This window comes from Heliangelus exortis, chromosome 2 (assembly GCF_036169615.1).
Source record: "Heliangelus exortis chromosome 2, bHelExo1.hap1, whole genome shotgun sequence".
NCBI classification, from domain to species: Eukaryota; Metazoa; Chordata; class Aves; order Apodiformes; family Trochilidae; genus Heliangelus; species Heliangelus exortis.
Window position 1 is genome coordinate 118,494,938 of NC_092423.1, and position 24,283 is coordinate 118,519,220.

Here is a 24,283-nt window from a genome sequence, read left to right on the forward strand (position 1 = left end):
CCTGGCCATCCACACTATGGTACTGGCAGGATAGGGTGCTGAGGGTCTGTGAGGCCTTTCACCCATCCCTTGTCCCATCACATCCCTGCACAGAGCGCTGGGAAACTGCTGGAGCGTCACCTGGGATTGCTGAGTGCTCTGCTCAGAGCGTCTCTCTGGTTATTTACAGACACTCTTTGGAGCCTTGCAACCTTGATTTTTTTTTTTTTTTTTTTTTTTTTAAACCTGAGAGCTGACTGTTTTCCCCAGTTTTTTCCCTTTTTCTTCTAGTCCTTCACTGGCACAAGAGAGAGGGATGGGTTTTTTTAGAGACAGTCCCTGCCTAAAAGGAGAATGGCAAAAGTGGCTTCTGTGCAGCCTGGCTATTGACAGAGATCAGAAGAAGATTGGCGCAGGACTGTGCCTCTGCCTTGGTGCATGACATAAAGCAACACATCCCTGGACACCCATCCTCTACTTGTATTGCAGGGCAGAATTCAAGAATCACAACATTGTGAGAAACAAATTTGAAGGAAAAGGCAAAGGAGAATTCCTAACAGTATTTTAATGTTTTGCTTTGGAATAATTTTTGAGGCAAAGATACTACTCACTGAGCATGCTTTCCAGACATGAAAGATAATAATAATTACTAATTTTACTTTCCTGAGCTCTAATGATTTTGATGCATTTTATTCTTAGAACTAAAGCAATTACAGCTGAATATTGTTACCAGTGAGCATCTAGGAAATGGAAACTTCAAGTGGTACTGATATGATGAATGGCAGACCCCAAGCTTATGAGCTACCTACATCATAACATGATGCCCTTCACTCTACAGGAACCCCTGCTTTCTCAAAAGATTTCTACTTAAGTAGGGTCTTCATATGCTGGCTGCTCCTTAAAAAAGAATTAACTTTCTGAGCACTAAGAGGCTTAGGAAAGAAAGTCACTGACTTCAGAAGTCTGCCTATTGCAGCAAACTGCAATTGGTGCTGTACTGAAAACATAATTTAACTCTGAGCATCCAAATTCCATGCAGGTGCCAAATACACAGAAGCAATTCCTTGGTTAGCCTTGTTTTTTTCTTGCATTTGTTAGGTTATCAGCTTTAAAAGAAAAGGATGTAAATATAAACAAAAAGCTCAATTTCATCTTCAGATTATAAGTAAAAGTTTGTAAAGCTGCTACTGTGATTTACCACTGTAAAGTAAATGCTCTAATTGATTACAGGAGAATTAATATATTGCGTCTGGCTTCTTTTGCCTCAAAACCAGCAGTACGACTGTACATATAATAATTTTAAGATGTAAAAGTTTAAAATAAATGAAGGACCTGAGGCAATTTTTTAAAATATGAGAATGTGTATTCATGCATCAAAGGAGCTGATTCTGTAGAATATTGTGTAGAATATTTAGGCTACATGCCCTCCATCAGTAATATCAGATAATGCTTAGCTACAGACCTTCCAGGGTTTGGAAGCAAATGTTCTGAGCTAAGCAACACTTGCAATTTCATGTACTTGCTTTAAGGTCTGCTTTTGGGATCAGAATCAATGTTGAAAGACAATGTCTTTAAAACATTGTGATCATCCACCAGCCTAAACACCAAATCCTCCAAAATTAGTTCAATAGAACAGACAGGGCATTGACATGAGCAGTGGCAGAAGCACACCTGAGCACTGCATTCAGTGTATTGAGGGGAGGAGATAACTTTAGAGGTGGCTTTTTAAAGTGTGGCCAGCTGAAAAGGGTATTTCAGTCTCCAAAAGACCTCTACCTTAATAATCACAGGAAACAGCAACAGTCATAGGCTTTGCTAATAATCATCTGCAGAACTGTAAAACTGCAAAACCTCATGAAATTATAGCTTGCTCCATAGTTCTACGGCTTCAAAGAATTTGTTCAGTTTTTTTGTACCATAGAAACCTCCACTTTGAGCCTTCTGAGGGTAAGCCCTTTCCTGTTGGAAGACAATTGCTGGTACCTGGTGGGACAGTGAAACTGAGTCCTTCACACACAGTGGCATCAGAGATCTTGCAAGAAGCACTGCCAAAGAATGGCTTACACTGGAACAAAACCCAAGTAAACATTTTAAAAGTGAAAGCACAAAAAATACAAGAAAGGAAAAGTGTTTCACACATGTAGGTTAATAGTACTACAGCTTAGTTTGTTTCCCATAACCTTTTATGCAGGTTAATTTCCTCTTCCAATGGACTGAGGGAAATACTAAAGGGTAGATACAGAAATAAATGAAGTTATCTGAAGTGAGATTTTGGCAGACTTTAAAATTAAACTATCACTCTATTCCTCACCTAAATTTATCATATACTGTGGTATGTAAAGTCAAGAGTTATTTGCATTTAGTTGTTTCATCTCTTTACATATATCCAGTCTTAGTTCCCAGCTCACTCCCAGGACCATCAGGGAGTTGGAAAGAAGACATATATTTTTGTAAGTCTCCTAAGCACCCAACTTGCCAGGCACTTCCAATACCTCAAATGTCAGTAGGATCAAGTTATTCAGAACATATGGCATATATCAGTCAATTCTGTGTCATGCAGGGGATGGGTACAATGCACTTCTTTAGGTCACTACCATTATAACTGGTATAAATTAAAAAACAGTTTATGCTGACTTAGACCTTTTTGTCTCTAACAAGACACAAACCCATACTTGCCTAAGCCATGCCTTCCTTAGCTTGCAGCACTGTCCATCTCTTCTTTTGATGCTGTACCACAATACAGCAACAAAACTCAAGTCTTGCTAGACCAGAAAGTGAGTGTGAGTGCCCACCAGCTTCCATTCAAAGCTCTCACTCACGGGCATAGGAGAAAAAAGGGCTCTTCACTATCCACTGCAAAACAATAATTCATGGTTGATGGAGACATTTTCTCTTCGTGGCTGATCCTATTTTTCCTTTCAATGCAGCCATACTCACTCTTTTGTTCACTGAATTCTAAACAAATCCCTTTGTGAAGGGTGATACAGCAACACGAGGAGGAGTAGAGGATGTTTCTTGGCCAGATTAGTCTAAAAGTTGTTAATTATGATGAACTTGTGGAAGGTGAGGTGTGGGTTTAACCATGCCCATCCCTCTCCTTAGAAGAGATAATCAAGCCCATATCCTGGACTAGTACTTCATGGGTCTACAATTAAGTGTCTGCTATGAAATGGTGGGCACTGCTATTCTTCCCTCAATTTAAAAGGTGCTCCATGCTTGAAAAAGATAAATACCAGTCTGGAATCCTCAGAGACATTCAGGCCTGTAGATCTTCAGAGGATAGAAGACTTGCTTGTAGGCCTGAGTGAGATGCCTGAACACTGGTACTAATCCATTCAGCACATGGATTGCTTCTGATGACATCCAGAGGCACTCTGGCACCTCAAGTCTAGGCATTTACTTCTCTGGGTCACTTACACACATATCCAGGACACCATGATCCTAGTCCCTGTTATGCACTGACCTTCTCTAGCTCCTGCCAAGCAAAATAATTGCTGTCTGTCTAACTCAGCCTTCTGTAAACTAGACACAATTATTTTTTTTTTGGTCCTGTTTAACATCTCAGCTTGCCACAAGCAAGTGAACAACTTCTGCTTTGTGACATCAAAGAAACAAGAGGTGTCTCCTCATTCCCAACCTAGAAGGCAGAAACATCATAGACTTGCATACAAGACAATTGTTTAATACGTTCACAAATCAATTTTATTAATTTAAAACAAAATTAAGGAAGAAAAATTCTGTACACAATTGTGGACACAACACACTTTTTGTACAGTAAGGCCCAGATAAACTGCTTTTTTTCAGCCCACAAGTGACTAAAAATTGAAAAAAAAAAAAAAAAAAAAAAAAAAAAAGATAAAGAAAAAAAAAAGAAAAAGAAAAAAAAAAGAGACAACCAAGCCCCCATCATTATCTACTTTTCTTGAGGAAAAAAAGAGGCTAATTATAGTCTCAATTCTAAAAACTACCCGCAAATGTGCTTCATGTACGTATGTGAGTACTGCATGAATTCCACCACTCATACTCAGTAAAGTAAAGCACATGTGCAAGTCTTGGTAGGATAAAAACCTCTCTGTTGGTAATAAAGCAATCCACAAACATTGAATTCTAGCAGCAATATGATTCCTCCAATAGAGAAAGGTGGTGTTGTGTAGCTACATTGGTGCTTTGTAGCTTTGCAGGTAGCTGTTTCAAGGCTGGTGTTTTTAGCAAAAGAAAATGAGGAAAAGCAGAAGAATGAACCAACAAAGCTGAGGCTTCTTTTTAATGAAGAGACATAAATTGGGTAAAGGGAATTGGTATATTTCAAGCCCAAAAGTTAGACTAACAGTTTATCTGACCAAGTAGCTCATGGCCTTCAAGATTAGAAAAGTCACAAGTCACAGACAGACACAGTCGAGGTTTGTCCTGTAAATGGGTGTAGAGAAAAGCAAATTTTAACTCCTTGGCAATAACTATTTCTGTATTTCCATTGCCGGCAATGGATGTTAAATCTTGGGAAAATCTGACTCCTGGTGGAAGAGGATTTAAAACCTTAAATGTTTAATTGTTCAATTTCTCCAAAATATTCCCATTTCTAATTTCTAAAAATAGTGGTGATGATAGTTTCCTTCAGTTTTGGATGAGAAAAAAACTATTCAGTACCAAGATTCCAGTTTAACTCATGTCTTAAAATATATTTGTGTTCTCTCTTTATTTCTTTCTGGAATTAATCTGATAATTCATTTTTCAACACTTTAAAAAAAGGTTAATATTTTAGCTTTGGAAGAGAAAACAGAAGATAAAGAACTCATCTTCAGTTATGTTTTCTCTGTATTTCCTTTGTAGGGGGAAAGAAATCAATCTTTTCATAATCAGAATAGGTGAGAGAAGAAGAAGGTAGAGAAAGAGCTGAGAAGAACAAAACCCAATTCTTATTGACACTTGACATCCATGCTTTTGGTCTTGACAAATTTATCTAAAAAAATCCATTATCTACATATTTATATCCAACACATTGATAAGGCACTGCACAACAGTTTGTGCACACGCGGCCTCATTCTTCACCAACAAGGCATTACTATCTTTCAATAGCATTTACCTTAACAATATGTAAAAGAATCATTCATTATTACAAATTTACACAAAAAATTCTTCCTGTACATGATTGTCTCAGTGATGTACCTATTAGTTTAAATTAGACATATTTTAAACTACTCTGTAATGTGCTAAAATCAAAAGTAGTTGCTGTACCATAAGGCAAAGGCTTATAATAGCCTTTAATCCTATTATACATATCCTCAGTTACATGATGTCAAAATATAGTCTGTTCATAAATAAGTAAAGATGTACAGAGTACCCTGGGTATGAGAAACCAAAAAGTAAACCTTCTTCACAAGAAAATTACTCCACTGGTATTTTGAAAAATCTCAGTCTTCATTGTGCAATCAGGTTTGCTGTGTTGAAGAAATGGTGTGTGTCACATTGAAGAGTCTAAAAACTACAAAGCATCTGCAGGTCCTTGTATTTTCTTCACAGGTATGAACCTTTTATTTCTTTTTTTTTTTTTTTAAATTTTTCCTCCTCTATTTCTTTTTGGTAGCAAATACGGTAAAGGTGAGTTGTTTGATGAATATTTGCATGGCTTATTTTGTTGTACCAGAGTCAACAGCTGTTCTGAAGAAAAAGACATGCTCCTCCATTTACAGAAAGGGCAAGGGTTAAGACCAATTGCAGCTGTACGTCAACATCTTGAAATCACAAAGTTCTGTAGTCCAATGCTGACACAAGACACAGGCATCCCGTCCACGGGCAGAAGGAGGCTCTGGGGTTTCAAAGTGCTGTTGAGCTGCTACAAGTACTCCAGTTCCAAGGCATGGTGAAGGGCCATAAGGTCAGAGTGGCTTGAGATCCTCCAAAATGGCATAGCATGCTGTGAACAGCACAGGCAACATGTAAAAATAACCCCAAGCATCCTGGTATTTAGACCCACACATTGTCTTTTGCAAGGATAAGGACACACTATGAGGAGAGGAAATGAGCTCTTAAAACCTCGAGCCCTTCATGTTTATCTCTGTTTTCTCTGACCCACCCCTTCAAAATAAATTCTCAGTAATAAGAATTCTATTTACCAACAGGGACAAAGGCAAACATATCAGTAGATCAGAAGGGAGGGGTTTCTCATTTCTTTTTAAAAATAGCAGATTTGAGCACATTGCCTAGGAAAACATAATTTCTAGAAAAAAATTAAGAAAAACAACCTATATATGAAGCATGAGGTAGTTTAGGGAAAGGAACAGAACTTGATTAAAAAATAAAAAATAAAGGGAACAAAAGTTTTATTTTCTATCAAAATGTGTTGGTTCCTTGTGTATCTATCCCTGGCAGGAGAGTTAACAACACAGACACGATGATTCAGAATAGCTCGTGTGTTGCTCACATCAGTTTGAGTGGAGTTGTATCCCAGTGGTTTGTATAACATCGCTCATTGTTAGCACTCATCTTAAAACATCTTTTCCATATGGGACAATTTTAAAATAAATTTGTATTTTTTTCCTACTAGCTGTAATAAAATCTGTCTGGAGCATAAATACATTTGCAAAGAACCTGAATAAAACAAAAACACAAATACCAGGAAAAAAAAGCACACATTACCTCATCCATGAAGGGTAAAAATCTCTTTCAGAACTATCTTTTACAGTAAACCAGTGTTATAAAACCATGATTATAGTATCAGCAAGAAATTTTTCACAAATAAATAAATAAATATCAGCTTTCATCAGGAAAATACTCTGTAAATCTCATGGGAAAATCATTTCGATTCAACAATGCTCTGAAGGCTACCATGGTCATGTTCACCTTCTCATTGGATCAGCTTGTGTTCTGGCCTCTTTAGGAGGCAAACCACAAGCAATTTATTTTCACAATACCTTTAGAATTCCACAACTTGTCAGAGCTTTCTTCATCCTCCTTCAGCACCTCCTAAGTTCCTAATTCTACTGAAATCAGTGGCAAAACTCCATCTCTTCTGATCATCACTTTTATGCTGACCTCTTTTTTTTCATTCACTTCTCAAATTTTGAGAACAGTTTTGAAAACAATGTGAAACTCTGTTTTCACTTCCATGTTTACTTAAAAGCCCATAATTTTATCTTATATCCTTCTCAGAAGGCAAACATACTAGCACAAGGCCTATCATAAATTTGTCTTTAGAAGCTCAGGCAAAAAACTATTTTGTTTTAGAAGAATGGAGCTTTAATCCACCTAATGATGTGATGAGGAATTGGGTTGAATTTATAGGATAAAGCAGAGGTTTAAAAGAAAGTTAGCCATGTAAGTAGCAGCAAATCTCTCTGAAGTCAAACAGCAACTGTTAAGGAACAATCAACTGCTGCTCTGGCAAGAGTCAGGAAACATAACATTGAGTTAACTAATATTAATAAGCAAGACTAAAGAATTGTATATGATCAGAAAGGGAGCACTGTAATGCATCTGGAAAATCTGCAGCCAGTGAAGGACAAGTATTAGCAAGTGAAGTTCCATAATTAGAGGGAGCACAGTGAAAGAGGTGGTGCAGAGCATCCAGTGCCTATGTTTCAGAGTTTTCACTTCAGAAGAGCTCTGGTCTGCCATCTAGGAAAAAGTGTGGCACTTGGCTAACATATTGTTCGTAAGTTATATCCAAAAGAAATGTTTGTGGTTTCTTTTGTGGCTTCCCCCACACTAAAACTAGTGCAGGATGTTAACCAAAACACAGTGAGAAAGACTAACTGGAAGGTCTGCTTCAATATGACACTCCTCATCTAAATTAAAACCTAATAAGGAGGCATCAACATGCCATATACAGCATATGCCTAGCATTTAGAGCCAAGACATTTCTTCAGGAAGAAAATAAAACAACCCACAAGGAAACACAATTGGAATAGTTTCCATTCCACTTTTCTTAGCTCTAGATCATTACAAAGCCATGAGAAACAGATGACTATGTCTCACCTTGAAGGCAAATGCATGATCAATAACTGCTTGTGGATTGAACTAAACAAGCAGACAAAATAATTCAGAGATAACTAAGATGTTGTTGGAAAAAACACTTGTGATATTACCAGAACACTTTTACAGGGTTTTTTCCTCAAAAAGGAAGTGTTATACACTGACTATTACACCTGCTATTTCTACATCTCCAATCTAGACTTCCACTGTACTTTCTCCATGCTCCACCAGCTACAGAAATAAAATACAATTAGCTCATTCAGTTACAACTCCACATCCCAGGGTCATCCCTGTTACAGATAGTCTATCCCCTGCACTCTACCAGGTAAGATTGCTTTCCAATTCAAATCTTTCCCACAGATTTGTTTCTTGCACTGCATTCAAGAAATGAACCTGCAAGAGCAAAATGAAATAAAAAACCCTAATCATGCTGCTCTCCAGATGCTCCGCAAGCTTCTGTGCACCTCTCTCTTATTTAGGCTATGACATCTTCCTGCAGAATTTATAACATCTAATAGAGCTATGGCATCAAGGACAAATAGGAACAGGTTTGTGCCTGCAGCAGTGCTTGCCAGCTACCTGCACTTGGCGGGCAGCTGCTTCCCTTTTCTTGCGTGACTGCAGTTTCCCTCTTCACTCAACAGCCCCCTATCAGGTAGGACCTACCCTGCAGTCTCTGCCAGCCAGCCAAATCTCCCTGCTTCTCTTAGTCAGCTTGGCAGCCTCAACCACCAGGTCAGGAAGGTGTAAAAGCATACCTAAGATGTGGTGAAGAGTTTGGTGGACACCTGCCTTTGCATAGCGTCTCTGCAGAAGCCAAGAGTCAATGACACGGACACCCTCCAAGGTCGTGCAGGAAACTAATGAATAGGGAGAATTGTAGTAATAAATTCTTGGCTTCCAGCTCCCACTTCATGAAGCTCCAGCATTATACTGCTTCCCTAGTAACAATCTCAGCATCACAGAGCGTACACACACCAGGCAGCTAGGGCAGTTAAAGACTCTGATTGATTTAACAGAAGGTTTAGCTTCTGCTAAATCAAATCACAGCAATTCTTGCTACATGCCCCTATGCAATATCAAGTTTTGGATTACCCTCAGCTGTTTATGGTCAGATTTTAAACCAAAACTTTAAGTGTTCATTATTTTGGCTATATCTTTCTATTTCAAATTCATTTATGTGTCCCCTGCTTTTTTTTTATGTCTGTCTGCAAAAGGAGTAAACCTTCATTTACTTCATATAGTTACAGGAATGAGCCGTGGAATGATTCTGGAGAGTCCCATGAAAACAAAGTGATTATGTAAGCCTCAGGATGATAGTTATATTCAGTTCTCCTGCATATAGGTTAAAAGACCAGCAGCACACACACTCCCAAGAAATAAAGGATGCCAGGAACGCGGAGGCTGCACGGGGCTGGAATCTGCACTGGAGCTCTCTGCACAACAGAACGTGGCCGACTCAGATCTCTGTCAGTCTCACCTTCCTAGCTAAGAGGAGGGGGAACAAACCTGATACAGATCTATATATATATGTATATGTTTGTCTATGTATACACAGTCTCACACACTAAAGTGTCTGTGTACATGTGTGTGTGTTCACAGGGCACACACAGTAACTTTCACCTGATCTGAGATAATAAATGTTTATACAGAACTAAAACATTTAAAGTAATGAAATTATCCTACAAAATCATACATACACTAGTCCTGTATTAACATGCCCCATTTGCCCACAACTATTCAGCTGTGTCAAAAATGGCAACGCACCCATGAGACAGAAGTACATTTTTTCTTACTGAATGACCAGGCAGGTGTTTATTTGTCTATGTATTTACAAAATATTGCCTTTAGAAAGGCGTTCCTGCCAATACTTAGCACACATGTCCTGTACAGCATGTGTCTTCAATCCTGAGCACACTAAAAAATGTTAATATTTCATTTGCTGCTGTGGCAGAATGGATGACAAATACTAACTGCTAATGAACAGGCAGTGTAACTGGATGCATTAGTATCTAATGAAACTAAAAGAAAGCTCCTTCTTGCCTACTGGAGGAATATGCATAGACTGATTTCATGTACTATTTCAGTGTCTTCAAAGTAAACACAAACCTCTGTTTTGAAGTGAAATTTTGAAATCAAACACGGCAGCAATTTTAAGTCTAGTTTTGGTATTAAAAGCCTGAAAAGTGAAATCGTTTATTTGGTAAATCTAATTATTCTACTATCATTAAACAACTTTAAAAAATAAGGTATTTTGTTTCTGAGATAGAAGCAATATCATTTTCCAGTGTGTATCTACTAAAAGAACAAAACTATTTTGTTCAACAAAATTGAGTGTTTCTATTAACACACATGCAAAACAAAGCAATTTTTGATGGTAATGCTGAAAAATGCAGACTATCCTCCTTCCCTTAAAAGAATACATATTCATACAAAAATCTTACTCCTGAGATTTGTGACGGATTTGAATAGAAAGCTCATGAGTTTCTGTCATCTTTCACAGTATTTTTGTTGCGTTCCTGCCAGATTTGCTAAGCGGTTGTCTTTACTTCCTATCCCAAACCAGCTCAGTGTGACTGCGAGCTTAAAAGCAGTGGCATATTGGATACCCATTTATATTCTATTTATTGCTCCACAAAGATTTATGATTTTTCCTCCCAATTTCCCTCCGAGGCAGCATGACTGTTTTGGAGACAAAGGGAGAAGTCAATTTGCTCAGCCTCTCCTGAATCACCTGATGTAAAATCCAGCTCCTTAGTGCAGAGAGCCTGCTCCTTTGTCTCTCCCAAATTAGAAATCCTTTGGAGGATTCTCCTAAGAAAACTCAGGAGCTGGGCTTTTTCTGCCTTACGACTATTTGCCGACTTTGTCTCCAAAGGCAAAAGATGAGCTCAAACAAATCAAAACACAACAAACAAACAAACAACCCAAACCAAAACAAAGCAAAGCAAAACAAAATACCAAGACAATGGAGTCTCTGGCAGAAAACCCCAGAAACCTTTCTGCATACTGCTGTGTCACTGCAGTGGCACTTGGGTGCTCTGATCCCCACAGCACCCACATTGATGTTGGCAGCAATTCCGAACACCCCTTGGCTCTCACACTGGTTTCCTTTTTCCTCTCCTCTCCTCTCCATTCCCTTTCCCTCCCCTCCTCCCTTTCCTTCTCCCTCTCCATCTTTTCCTAGGGAAGCTGATCTGAAAGTAGCAACCTCCACGTGAACCCCAGTGTTACAGCCACACTGGCTGCTTGCTGAACTGATCCAGAAGAGTAAAATTATTCCTCAGTCTGTTATTTAAACGTCCCAAGAATTTTAATTGTCTTATAAAATATTTTGCTGGAAGTGGCAGCTACAGAAAGGTGTTGATACCATGGCTTGTCCCATGCAACATGAAATGTAAGACCGTGAAGTGTCCTCGGTGAATTGTTTTTATTTTCATCCACCTAAAGAGGCATTTTATGAAAAAAAAAGTCTTAAAATGTTTCTCAAAAGAGGAATGATCTTTTAAACAGCATAAAAATATTTCTATTATTGAATTTTTACAATGACAATAAAAAAAGGTTTTAAATGTGTCCTTTATTTCTTATGGTTGTATTGGCTCTGAGTGTTCTATGAATGAGGGACATAAATGAAAGTTTTGCTTTATGATGAAGCAATTGATAAATTATTTTTAACAACAAAACTTAGCTTTCTTTCCTCCTAAGCTGGATGTCCAAATCTTTTCACACAGAACAAAAAAATCCATCAATTTATATAGGTTTGAATTTATATGCTTACTTAAAAATGCTCATCATAGTTTACATGTAATCAATGAAGAGCTATTTAAAGAAGGGTGTAATATTTATACTCTAAGTAGTGTAAAGAAATGTACATATACTACAGGCCTAATTCTTTCAGCAAAGTGTTGTGCAAGGGGATAACACAAAAGCTGTCCCTGCCCTGAGAACACCAAAAAATCAAATGTGTTGATGAGAGGAAAGGTAGGAAGGAGCCAGCTAACAAGGTTCAGAGGATAAACAAGGCAGTGAGGTACATCATGAGGCAGTTATGCCACTTTGCATTGATGGGCTTTGGGTATTTTTGCTGAGGTAAATCTCCTGTTTAGTTTGCACCCTCTCCACAGAAGATCTAGGCTTTTACTGCTTTCTAACACAGTGATGCCACTTATTCCTTAGACAGGGTATATGTCTTAAATTGAAGCACGCTATGCATTTTGGTGTGTTCCCATACACACTCCTCCTAACAACCCTAAAAAAAAGTTAAGGAGCAGATAAAAAAAGCAACATCTGGGTTGCGAGCAGCTCCTCATCCTGTGAGGCACTGTGTGGTTCTTGCTCTTGCTAAATCTGAGTACCAAAACTTAAAAGGCAAGCCCTGCTTCCATGGTGTGAAATGGTGTTTTCTTTTTTGGTGGAGTAAGAAGCAAGACAAGAATCACAGAAGCATTTTCCTTAATCAAATTAATAGTTTCTGCAGAAAGGCAGGGCTGCTGGTCTACTTACTGACTTCCCTGACATTGCTGCAGGAGATAATTTAATCCAGAGCATCTAACATGCTTTGAATCTGAAAATTCCTTCCACCAAGAAAGAATACATAGAAGTAATGGCACAAAAGAACTTTCTATACTGCTACTCCTCTTAGCGACTGGAAAGGCTTTTTCTTATGCTTTTCTGAATCATGTTTCCTGTTGAAAAAAGCATTGAATTAGATAAAGTTACCGACAGGACTACTCCTGCCATTATCATATACAACACTGTTTCACCGAGCAACAGAAAAGGAACAAAGAGAAGAATTTTTTTTTTTTTCTCCCCCTGATCTTAAATGCAGCTTTTAAAATGTAATCATTTACAGCGGGAAAACATTTCTCTGCAAAGATGAAAGGCATTTCTGAAGGAAAAAGGAGCAAACTGTTCCCGTCAGGCCGCCAAAGGGATATATGAAACTGAGACTCTGCAAAGTGCCGGGACGAGCTGGGATCCTACCCGCAGTGCTTTGGGGGCACAAACCCCAGATTTCATGGAGCAAACCCAGTCAATGGTTGTTAAAACACCATGCAGACTAATTAGTTTCACTTCTCTGATTTAGAAAGTTACAGTGGAAACAGACACAGAAATAGCACAGAGGAGTTTCGTGGTAAAAAAAGCAGCTGTGTTAAAAACAATTTACCTGTAAAAGGAAGCAAGAACAGAAGGGCCTGTTTTCCTACTCTTTCTCCCTATTATTCAAAAAGCCAATATTATGCCTTTTTCTCCAAGCAAAGACTCCTTATCTGCTGTACTTGGGTGGAATAGCAAGACTAGGAATACTGCCACTGTCAGTGGGAAGTGTGGCTTTTCGTGGAACTTACTCCACGCTGGGAAAAAAAAAAAAAAAAAAAAAAAAAAAAAAAGTGATTTTTTTTTCCCTTCTTCCCAGAGGAAAGCAAAAAATAATACAGACACAGTCAGATATTATCCACTGCTCAGTTAACTGAGGTTATGAATGCAGTACAAAGCCACAAGTAGTTACCTGAACACAGAATTCAAATTATGGACTTACAAGAAAACTGGAATTTATGTATACCTACTACAGTCCTAAATATTATTTCAAGGTGTGACATATTCATATTTCACATAGTCAAATAGCACACTGCCTTTGATCAGCAAGAATTGTCATTTTTTTTGCTTATATTCATAACATCCTATGTGGTATTTTGGGATGCCAATGAAAACAGAACTATTAGCTCTTGGCACAAAAGCCGAGGGTCCATTTTCTGGCTCCTTTTTGAAATGCATTAAATGTACACAGCTAGCTTCAAGTGCCTTTTGCAGAACAGCAGGGCAAATTATTATCTACAGTTTTATGCAGCTTTCTACAAGATATGGTCAAAACATATTGCATAAAGCAAAGATACAAACCCCAAATATCAATGCATGCTGCCCAATGTTGAAGAAAAGAAAATTTTCTTTTCAGACTCTTGAAATCAACCCGTACTGAAAGGTCATTACCTTTTTTGCACCTTGTTCTTCTTCAACACCATCTCCTATAACAACATACACTACTTTTCTTCCAAATCTTTGAATTATTCGCTCAAAACAACTTTCCTTTCCTGAAAGAAAAAAAAAATCAGACTATTCAGGATAGGTGGGGATGAGATGACATCAAATAAATCACTTTTTAGCCTGGATCTCCCCAACACTTTGAATACAAAATAAGAGCTACTGGGAGAGAAGCACCTTTCCCACAGGGTGGCTGATGAAGGCCGATTGCATCTGACAGGCAGTGTTAAAATCTGCTCTGTGAGGTCCTTTAGTACAATTGCCATGGTAGACATAGCAGACCAGAGATCCTCAATATCACTTTTCTTGTCTCCATCCCAAATCTGAGGCAGATTTCAGTAGGAGTTTCCCTACCAGGAGAATTCTCTGCTGGCTCTTTACAGCGAGTATCCTGAACTGAGCAAACTGATTGATTCTGAGTTGAAATTCTAGCTTTTTCTCCACAATCTGTGACAAGATTAATCACAGCTCCTGAAACAGTAGTATCCTGACTTAGAAGGTCACCTAAAATAGTCAGATTTAAATGCCTGTAATACGATACACAGCCAAGGTCCTTGATCCTGCACTGGGATCCATTAACGTGGATCATTACTTCACTGCAGAGACCTATGGACATGATCCCAGTTCTCCAGTTCTACACGTAGGTACTGATACTGGGAAGCTTCAGGTACTGGTACTGGGAAGATGGAAAGAATGCTTACAGCTGAGTTTTCTCAAATGTCCCCATTCCAAAAGATCACTTCAGACTGGTCATGGTACATGCTTACTTATGTGTCTAAAAGAACTGATGGGAAAAACTGTGTTTTTCAAATAGTTGAACAGAAGTTTCAGCTACAGAACAATACCAGCATAAAACCAAATAAATTAGAAATCAGGCAAGAACTACTCAGTAAGACCCTTTGACAGTAGTGCCAAGCACAAGAGAACTCCAACACTAGATTGAAATGGTGCTTGAAAATTACTGTGTCATGTTACAAAATCCTGATGATTTCCTGTGACAGTCAGTGACTGCAGTTTTCAAAAAATGCCCTTCTGTCCTACGTAGGTAAAGTCACAAGTGAATACTTATTAAAACATTACTTAATTAAAATGTTTATTTAACGTATTATAATTCAAAGTTTTAATTAAAAGTTTTGACAGATGGAACCATAAAGTTTCTATCCACAAAAGAGTGTTAGATCTTTTATGGTGATGCTTTCAACTTTCTATATAAACATCTCCACCAAGTTTTTTTAAAAAATAAAACAAAAATAACCCACCATTTTTTCTTGGCCATTTGAGCTTCCTGTATTATAGATACTTAAGAACACATGAAAAATGTTTTTATGTAGCCCACAATTTTGAGGGAATCTGAGACAGAGCAGATATGTCATAATCATGTTAAAAACTACAAGCACCGTTGCCATCTGGTCCTATGTACTTCTACATACTCAGAATAACATCTTTTATAATGAAGCAGAAAACAGAAATAAACATTTGCCCGACTGAAGCTTATTACAGTCAGTATGAATGAACTTAAATAATTACATTCTGCAGCAAAACATTCTTGCTTCTGGTAAATTGTTTACCAAAATTTACTCCAGAGCCCATGAAAATAAGTGGAGCCAGTGCTTACCTTTACGGAATTTCTTCTGCTAAACTGAGTGTTCTGTACACACTACCTACTAAAAAGCCTTCTCAGCTACTACATAATCTCATGTTTTTGAGAAACTGACAACAATGCAAGTATATTTCCTCCTAACAAAGGCTACATCAGTGTTAAATAAAGCCATAGGAAGCTTTCTGTGCGGGATCATGGCAAAAATTTGAAAAGCACCTTTAGGATGCTGTAGTGTGAAAAGTGTTCCATGAGATCATGTATTCCTAATTTTTCTATTTGCTATAGTGAATGCACGTAAGAAATAAATACAGATTAAAAAATATTTTTATTTAGAATTATAGCTTCAAAGATATCACAACATTATATAAATAGCTCACCTATTTTAGTTGCACTGTAAATATTCTCTATGGGAAATACAACTCCTAGTCCATACAACAAGACTTTTGCCAGAGCTGGAATTAGCTGAGTAGTTGTTACGAGAATGTTCACACAGTTTGTCCTATGGAAGAGAAAATGCAAGCATCCTTTTTTTAACAAAGCAAAACAGAACAAGGAAAATCTTAACATGCCCATCAGAACCCCTCACCATTATTGCCACTTAATAAAAAAGGGGATTCTTCCACCTTACAGGAGAGCAAGATACAGAGGAGTAAGGTCAGACTGGAACAAGGAATGAAAAGAATGCCCTCCAGGTTAAGCATTTTGCTCACCAGAGCACACAACCTCTTCTAGGTTATCAGCAGACATCCTAAAGTTTCCTAACTACCCCGTACTCTTCTTACTCACCTCGAATGAATAAGGGTGAGTGCTTTCAGTGCAAGTGTTAACCAAGAATCCGTCAAAGCTTCGATTTCTGCTCTTAGTTGTAACCAAGCCTCTCTTTTTGCTGGACCAAGAAGACCTGTGGAGTAGATAAGGGCATGTCTGCACCAAAATTAAGTAACGTTCTGTCATTTTCTTTTGCTTTCATCAGCTCAGAGACAAATTTCCACAGACTGCAAACTCAACAGCTCGCTAAACTCTACCGTGTTATAAAAGGTACGGAAACCGAAAGTTCCCCTTTTTAATACTTCTCTTCTGAATTCGTTCTAGACTTGAGAGCCACTTGCCTCCAACATTGTTTTTGTAGGTATTGTATATTTCTTTTACTCGTCTGTAGCGGAAAGCCAATTTTCGCATCCAGTCCACTCCTCCACGCACCCCTGTGGCGAGGCACAAATTCGCACTGGTGGCTGCAGCAGGAAAGCCGTCTGTTCCAAAGTTATAGGTGCTAGTCAGAGATAAGAAAACCCCCAGATTAACACAAGGCAGCAGGCTACATTCCACCCCCAGCTACTCATTTTGCTGGGCTGCTAAGGCTATAGGGCAGCTAAAAAGCAGCAGGCTGCTGCAAGCGTTCCGGCAGCTCACAGCTCTCCCAGGAAAGGAACGTGGCAAAACAATGTTTTATCTTGTTCTGGTCTCCTGTACCTTAAATCTTGCCCGTTGTCATCTGAAGACACGTCATCGATGTGAACCTGGTCGCATTCCTAAGGTGACAGAAAGACTTTAGAATTTTCTTGATCTTGCAAATCTTGGGAATAAAGTTATAAAGAGCTATGAACAATCTACTCAGCGGGGATATTTTTAATTGTGGAAATCAGTAGATGGCAGTCTTGTTAAAACAACTATTTTACCTATTCCTTGTGCTCCTTTTTGAGAATAAATGCACACCATCGTTAGCTACTACTGTTAAATGGCTTTCAAAAAGCACATTTTTGTGTTTAGAAAGGAAAGTGGTTAAAAACAATTAGCATATGTGTTCCATAAACGTCCTTGTAGCCTTTCAGGTACCTTAAAACATCATGCTGCTCAAAGCTGATTCAGTCAGTGCATAAGTGTAACTGAAACCAGACATTTTGGTAAATGTAACATATTAGAAAAATTAAACCTGATGCTAACCGCCAATGAAATTATGACCTCTGATTGCTGTTGAGCCACACACCAACACAGCCTGAGGCCAGTGTTTCAGAGGAGCACAGACGAAAAATCTGTTCCTAGTTTGCCATTCATTTGAGAGTTGTGAGTTTCCTTCTCTCTCTTTGGTCTTGGTGCATGAAAGCAGCATGCAAAGATGAAGAAAATCTGAACAGAAATAGGCAAACTAAACCATCTTTCTCTGGTGACTTGCATGCAAACTAATGCGGCACATTCATAATTAGCTCTGTCCATCACTGAATTAAAAATTGTAATGCATATTATTTATTCACAAAAAAAAACCCCAACATTAAAACATTACTACTATTAACAATTTAACTTTTGACAGGAAAACAAATAAACCTCTGGCACTCTAGATCAATTTCAATTCAGTGTTTGAAACACTAATGGATTTCAATTATTTTAATAATTTCCTCTTTTCTCTCTTAATGTGAAATCCTATAACAAACATGATCTATTTTAAACATGAAAATACTGCAATCCTTTATTTATGTGTTACTGCTTTCCTCCGAACAAATTTTTCTCTCTCCATGGATTTGTGAGGAAGGGAGGGAAGATAGAAGTGGAAAGAAACTCAAACCAGCTGTTCCCTAACAGAATTAAAATCATGACCCTCAACCCTTTTTCTAAAACATCTATTTTCCAGCCAACCCTCTCCCAGCAAGCAGCAAGCTCCAAGGAGGAAAAGACTTTGACCCTGTAACCTTCTCCTCCTCTCCTGAGGTCAACAAACTCAGATAAGAAAAAAGCTGAAGAAGTCTATTTGGCCTCACATGATGGCCGTGGATTCTAGATTTTTAAAAACATAGGTCTATGAGAAATACTTCAAAAACTTTTCAAATGCTTTGAAAAACAAGGTGTGGTCTTTTGCTCTTGTACAACGTATTCTTACTGTAATATCTACCCTTTTGTGTTCTATGCATAGGTAGATTGTACTAGAGAGAGAGGTAAGAGCAACAACCATCACAGGAAAGACAATGCTACATTTGCTCATATTTAATCACTGTACATTGGATTTCCTCCTCAGGCAGAAAAAATGTATTAGATGTACAGACACAGCTGAAACTACAAGCAAGCATGAACATATGTTGCCAGGATCTGAAAATGAAGCTGGCAAAAAAAAAAAAAAAAAACCAAAAAAAAAAACCTTCAGCAAATTCACAGCAATTAATTTTTATTAATTTTTTCTTTCTTTTAAACCAAAATGAACTGTCCATCCAAACACCTATGAAGCTAACAATCTGAATATGAACTGAGTGTAAGCTAATGAAGGGAACCTCTCCTGAATCTATAAGTTCTACTATAACTACTCCTATTATAGTTACTCTTCCACTGCTCAGTGACTTCTCAAAGTCCCCATGGATAGAAAACCTAAGCTTTAGTTGTCAGTGTAGCAGTGAAAAATATCAAGTGAATATCCTCCTGCCCCAGCCAACTAGGAATGACAACTGGAACAAGTTGCTGGAGAAAAGGATTCAAAATAGAAATTTAGCAAAAAGAAAGAGTTTTCCTAGTAACCACAAAAACTTAAGGACAGATTAGAAGATCAGCTTCTCACAGAAGCTGTTGAAAGAAGGAATAACTCATCAGACTTCCAAATTCAGCTCTCTCAGGCAAAAGATAGAGGCAGGAAAGATGACACCACTACATTGTAGAACACACAGTTAGAGAGGATCTAAGGACTTGGAATATTAATTTATGCTGCAAGATTTTGGGAGCATCACAAGCCCTGGGACGTCACACACATTCTTCCCTTTTGTCTAACCATTTGCTTGGTAGGTAAAAATAAAGAACTGAAATGATGCAGCAGAAATAGAAAACATAGTATCAAAAGAAAGAGGGATTTTGGAGAAGAAAAAAACACCAAAAACCAAACAAACAGAAAAGAAATCAGAAACTGAAAACCAGTGGGGTAAATGTATAGAAACAGTGTCAAGAAAGTAAGCAAAGTGAAAAAAAAAGTCATGAACATCTCAAATTTCAGGTGAAATGCTGGATATATGGAAGAGAGACAGTGTCCTCTTGTCAGGAATAAAAGAAGAAAAAAGAAAGTCAGGAATGGAATGAAACAAAATTAAAGCACAAGAGATGCATGGTATAATTTGGAAAGGATTAAAGACTAATGTGATTGACACTATGTTACAGGAAAAGGAAGGTCACAAACAGTGCATGACTGTTTTGTTCCTGTTGAGTGGCAGGACACAGCTTTGAGGCTAAATGTGAGCTTTGAGTACCAGGTATTTCTTCACACTGTCAAGCTGACTCGGACTTTGGGCTAATGACTGAGAGGGGCATTTTTCAACTGCTGAAGGAAAAAACATCCATTTAGCAATTGGACTTTTAGTAGTAAAGTTATTTAGGAATACAGCTTCAAGGATGTCAGTTACCTGCCCACCATTAATTGATATGGCCTTCAGGACACCTTATACCTGCTTGGTATAGAGCATTTTGTTCATGAGCAAAGACTACCTGAGACAGTGTTCAGACCCCTGATTAAGAAAGCACCCACACATTCAGCATCTTAAAGTAGCAGTTGACTCAATGTGTACCATTATCAGGGGTACACTAAAACGAAGCTTGACACCAACAGATAAAGTATGCACTTCCAAACAGTACATTTTTGCAAAGGTATATTTTAGTAAAAATACAGTCTAATAAAATCCTCAAGTACTTCCTTAAAAAGTTTCTGTGACAGGAGTCAACTTAGAGCTAAACAGCCATTCAGAAGAAAAAGAAATACTGGTATGTTTGCAGGCTTACCATTTCAAACATTTACAGATATATTGGACACTTCTGTAAAATTTTCATAGGAAAAACAGTACTGGTATTCCCCCCCCCTAATTTCTCTGGCAAAGTGATATCTAAAAGTATCTGTGATATCTAAAAGATCCTGTAGAAATACTCTAACTAAATGTTATTCATGCAGATGCATTTCATTATGGTAGAATCAGTTTAGCAGTCAGCTCCAAAGCAGAACATTAAAGTTGCTGGATTCTCTTTTAAAATAGGCTGAATTGGCAAGTAAGGAGCAAAATATCCCGTGGCTTATGTATAAAGATTATACAGCAAGCTGTGTTTTGCTCCTAAAGGTGTTGACCTTGCAACTTCAGTGTATCCAGTTTGAAATCTTCATGAGGGACTACAAGTGATGACATGTTTGCACTGAAGTTTTGGATTTCAGTCAGACAGGCTGAGGTGCAGCTCTGCACTTAGGGATCAATCCCTGGAAAGCAAAATGCACTTGGTATAGTTCAGGGATAATACTTTCAGAAGGACAAAGCCTATTAGGCATCTAAGTCCTATTTTCAAAAAGGTCTTCTAAACAGCACTGTAACCTTTGCCAAAGTGTTTAATTTGCATTTGTAAATGAAATTTGGGCTACTAAAATATATAGAAACTTTAAAAGACCTTATTCATGGTGTCAAATGTATGTTTAGTGTACGAGGGGCTGACATGGGATAGAACAGGTATTCACAGGGTAATTTAGCCTAGGGAAGCGCTGCTGCTCTGATTTAGATGTCTGCTACAGATCCCTTGCAGCCACTGCCAGCAATCATAGGGCAAGTTAGTCATAAACTTGGAGAAGCTGTTTTTTCTTGGTTGGTTTTCTGTGCAGTCATCAGACTAGCTTGATGGCTGCTGTGGGAAACAGCAGGAGAGTGGGGCTGGGTGGTGGGAGCCAGACTGGTCCTCCTGGCAGCAGCCTGGCAGCTGCCCAAGGCAGCACTCCCAGAGCTACGAGAAGTAAGTGCTGTCTGGAAGCTGGGGAGGTTTGTTCAAAAGGCTTCCTCAAGACTTACTTTTAAAGAAAGAATTCGAGGCAGAGCGAAAACTAATCTGCAAAGAGAGAAAGAGCACGTCTTCTCAGCACAGGAATGGCAGCACGGAAGAGAGCAAGCTGTGAAATGCAGGAGGATTTCAAAGCCTCTGAGACCCCAGCAAAAGCCATTGCCAAGGGAGAGAAAGAAGACATTTCCTATACACCTTTAAAATCCAAGTTTGGATGGGAGTGGATGCTAGTTAGGTCATATAAAACATTAGTAGCATTCTCAAAGCATGCTCAAAGATACAACATTAACGGTGTACTGGGGGCTGTTTGTGGACATACCAAGTAGCCTGACAGCACTGCCAGCATGTGTAACTTAGCAAATCTACCTACAATAGTTCAAGAAGTTCCTGCCCATGCTATTTGTGTCCTTCAGACCTTTCAGTGCCACAACAAGCACCAGCTTGGCTTGAAACAAATCTTCTGCAGCAGCTTGGTTAAAACAACAGGACATTGCACGGATTAACTGAGCCTCGTTTCTGCATTCCTCTCCACCAGCCCTGCTCTGGGACTTGAAGGAGCAGCAGATACGTCCTTGCAGGAGCTCCTTAAAACTGCTGCAATCATTTGCTAAGTGAAAATACGTCTCCAAAGAAATGCTGTAAGCCAAAGAAAAATAACAGTAAAAAATGAATGACTAGATGAGCCTAGCCTAAGACTTGTACATGGAAAGCTTGTGTCTTCTTCCTCCTCCATTCCCAAAGCATTTGCTAACTTTTTCCTGCTAATTTTCTCTCCTCTTTTCTGTTTTTTTATGACAAGCCAAAAACTCCCAGAGATGCTTCACAGTCATCATTCATAGCTCTTAAAATGCCTAGACCTATGTAGTCTTCTGGAATCATTCCTTTAAACTTAGGTTCATACGCAAAGATTCATATGCAAAGCATTAAGTTATGGCAGAAATGTTCTACAAATATTTATATTACTTTGCTCCTTTGCTACCACCCGTCAAGCAGTGCACTTCTGCCATAATTCTGTAAAATATGCCTCACTACTCAATTTACTGTAGGAAAATTAATAATAATAAAAAAAGAGATTAAGGCTGTTACAAGATTTCCCCTTATCTGTGCCAACACTACATGCCAAGTGGAGTGACATAATGGCTAGCACGCTGATCATCCACATTTCTGCGTTATAAAACTAACAAAAATAAATCTAATAATTCTGCTGTCTTTGAATAAACACTGAGTGTAGGATAACTCTGGACAAGTTTGCACATTATGAAAAGGACTATATTATATGTTCATAATATATCAATATTATGAACGTAACCTCAGAGGATGCTGATGTATTACAGTCCCAAATCTGCTGATTATAGCTAAAATACATTTCCACATTTGGTTAATCTACTTAATTTACCGTGAGAAAACTAACACCACCCTGCCAACTAATTGTTTCAATACCTTAGTCTGCAAAGTCAAATGAGAGAGGGGAAAAAAAAAAAACCCAAAAAACAACAACCACCCTTCAGAACAAGCTATTTTCATTTTGCCTTTACATCAGCGTGCCCATTGAGACAGCCTGGAAGCTGGCCAGCTCACAGGAAATGATTGCTGGGATTCTCTGTTCCTCTCATATCTGTCATTACGCAATTATATCCACTGCTTCATTTTCCCTACTGAACAGTAGAGAAATTTGGTCATGTGCATGTGAGAACAGATCTGGCAAAACAAGTTAAAGCTGCAATCCTTTATAAAAGTGATGTATCTGAAAAAAAAACGTAATTAAAAAAAATAAATCCTCTAGAGTACACTGCTGTGTTTTTAATGTAGTTTTTTATGGCAGAGGTACCTCTGCTTATGTCTTTTCCAGAAATAGATATATACCCTTTCAGATTATATCTGTTCCTCAAATACTCATCACTTCTATAAGCCATCACAATGTGCTTCTTTGGGAAGCACAGGCTTTCAAATTGCTTGTAATGTGTTTCCAAGCAATGACTGCACATTAAAAAGCTAGTTTGTAAATGACCATTTTTCTTTATAAATCTGCTGGTTTCTACATCTTTTTACTTCAGGCTGTGACTATCGTCTGGTGAAATAAAATGCAGATTGCTCCAAAGAGTCTCCTAATTTTAGAAAAATAACATGCAAGGATAACATTATTTAATAGTAGTCACTAAACCTGACACTTGAGTCTGTTTTTTACCTCACTAGAAGGACAGGTTAGAAAATTTACATAAAGCAACACACCTCTATGTCATATATATGTTTATGGCCTGTGCCTCTACTGTACTTTCTAAATATACAAAAAAATCTCTGCGCTTCCTCTCAAGCCCAGGCAATAAAGCCTGAAGTGCTGAACTTCCTAACCCATCATCGTGGAGTGCCTGTTAACATACAGCACAAATCCATGTGAAAAAGCAGAGACTACGGTTCGCAGGTTCTCAATACTGGCACTCAACTGGCAGGAGCTGTCATCTCTGTCTGGCCTGCACTTTGTGACCCTAACATTTTCTCTTCTTTCCCACCACAATTATTCGGCGCTGAAGAAAAAAGGTGCAGATTACCTGTGGGTCAGGCACAGGATATGAAGAACAAAGGGAGTTCTTGAAATCCACTTCATTCTGTCTGACAATTTGTGGATGAACAGTCAGGGAATTAAAGCAGGCTGTGAAGGCTTTCAAAACACTCCCATTTTTAAACTTAAGACCATAAAGAGAAGCTTATAGTGTTAAAAAAAAAAAAAAAAATCGCAACAAAACCCCAAACCCCACCTTTTACTATTAAAGCAGCACACCAAAATGAAAAAATAGATTTAAGACTATTAGCTATATAAGCTACTGGCTATTATAAACACTAAGGACTAAGGACTAAAATTATTTAACTCATTTTCATTGCCAATGACTTAGGAGTGCTCTCCCACACTGACCATGAACCCTTTCAGAACGCACA

General features: G+C 38.2%; 1 protein-coding gene across 5 annotated transcripts in view; it reads right to left on the reverse strand.

Moving 5' to 3' along the window:
* Positions 1 to 3,655: 3,655 nt before the first annotated feature.
* EYA1 (EYA transcriptional coactivator and phosphatase 1) overlaps positions 3,656 to 24,283 on the reverse strand; it is a 151,831-nt gene continuing 131,203 nt past the window's right edge. For 4 of the 5 annotated variants that reach the window (XM_071737769.1, XM_071737768.1, XM_071737767.1 and 1 more), the window contains exons 14-15: positions 17,057 to 17,115; positions 16,601 to 16,856 (exon numbers count right to left, since the gene is read on the reverse strand). In XM_071737769.1, the coding sequence (XP_071593870.1) occupies positions 16,616 to 16,856; positions 17,057 to 17,115 (300 nt within the window). In that variant the 3' untranslated portion in view covers positions 16,601 to 16,615. Of the gene's footprint in view, positions 5,891 to 13,935; positions 14,037 to 15,963; positions 16,086 to 16,372; positions 16,488 to 16,600; positions 16,857 to 17,056; positions 17,116 to 24,283 lie in introns of those variants that run through there. The other variant, XM_071737770.1, reaches the window with a different exon arrangement.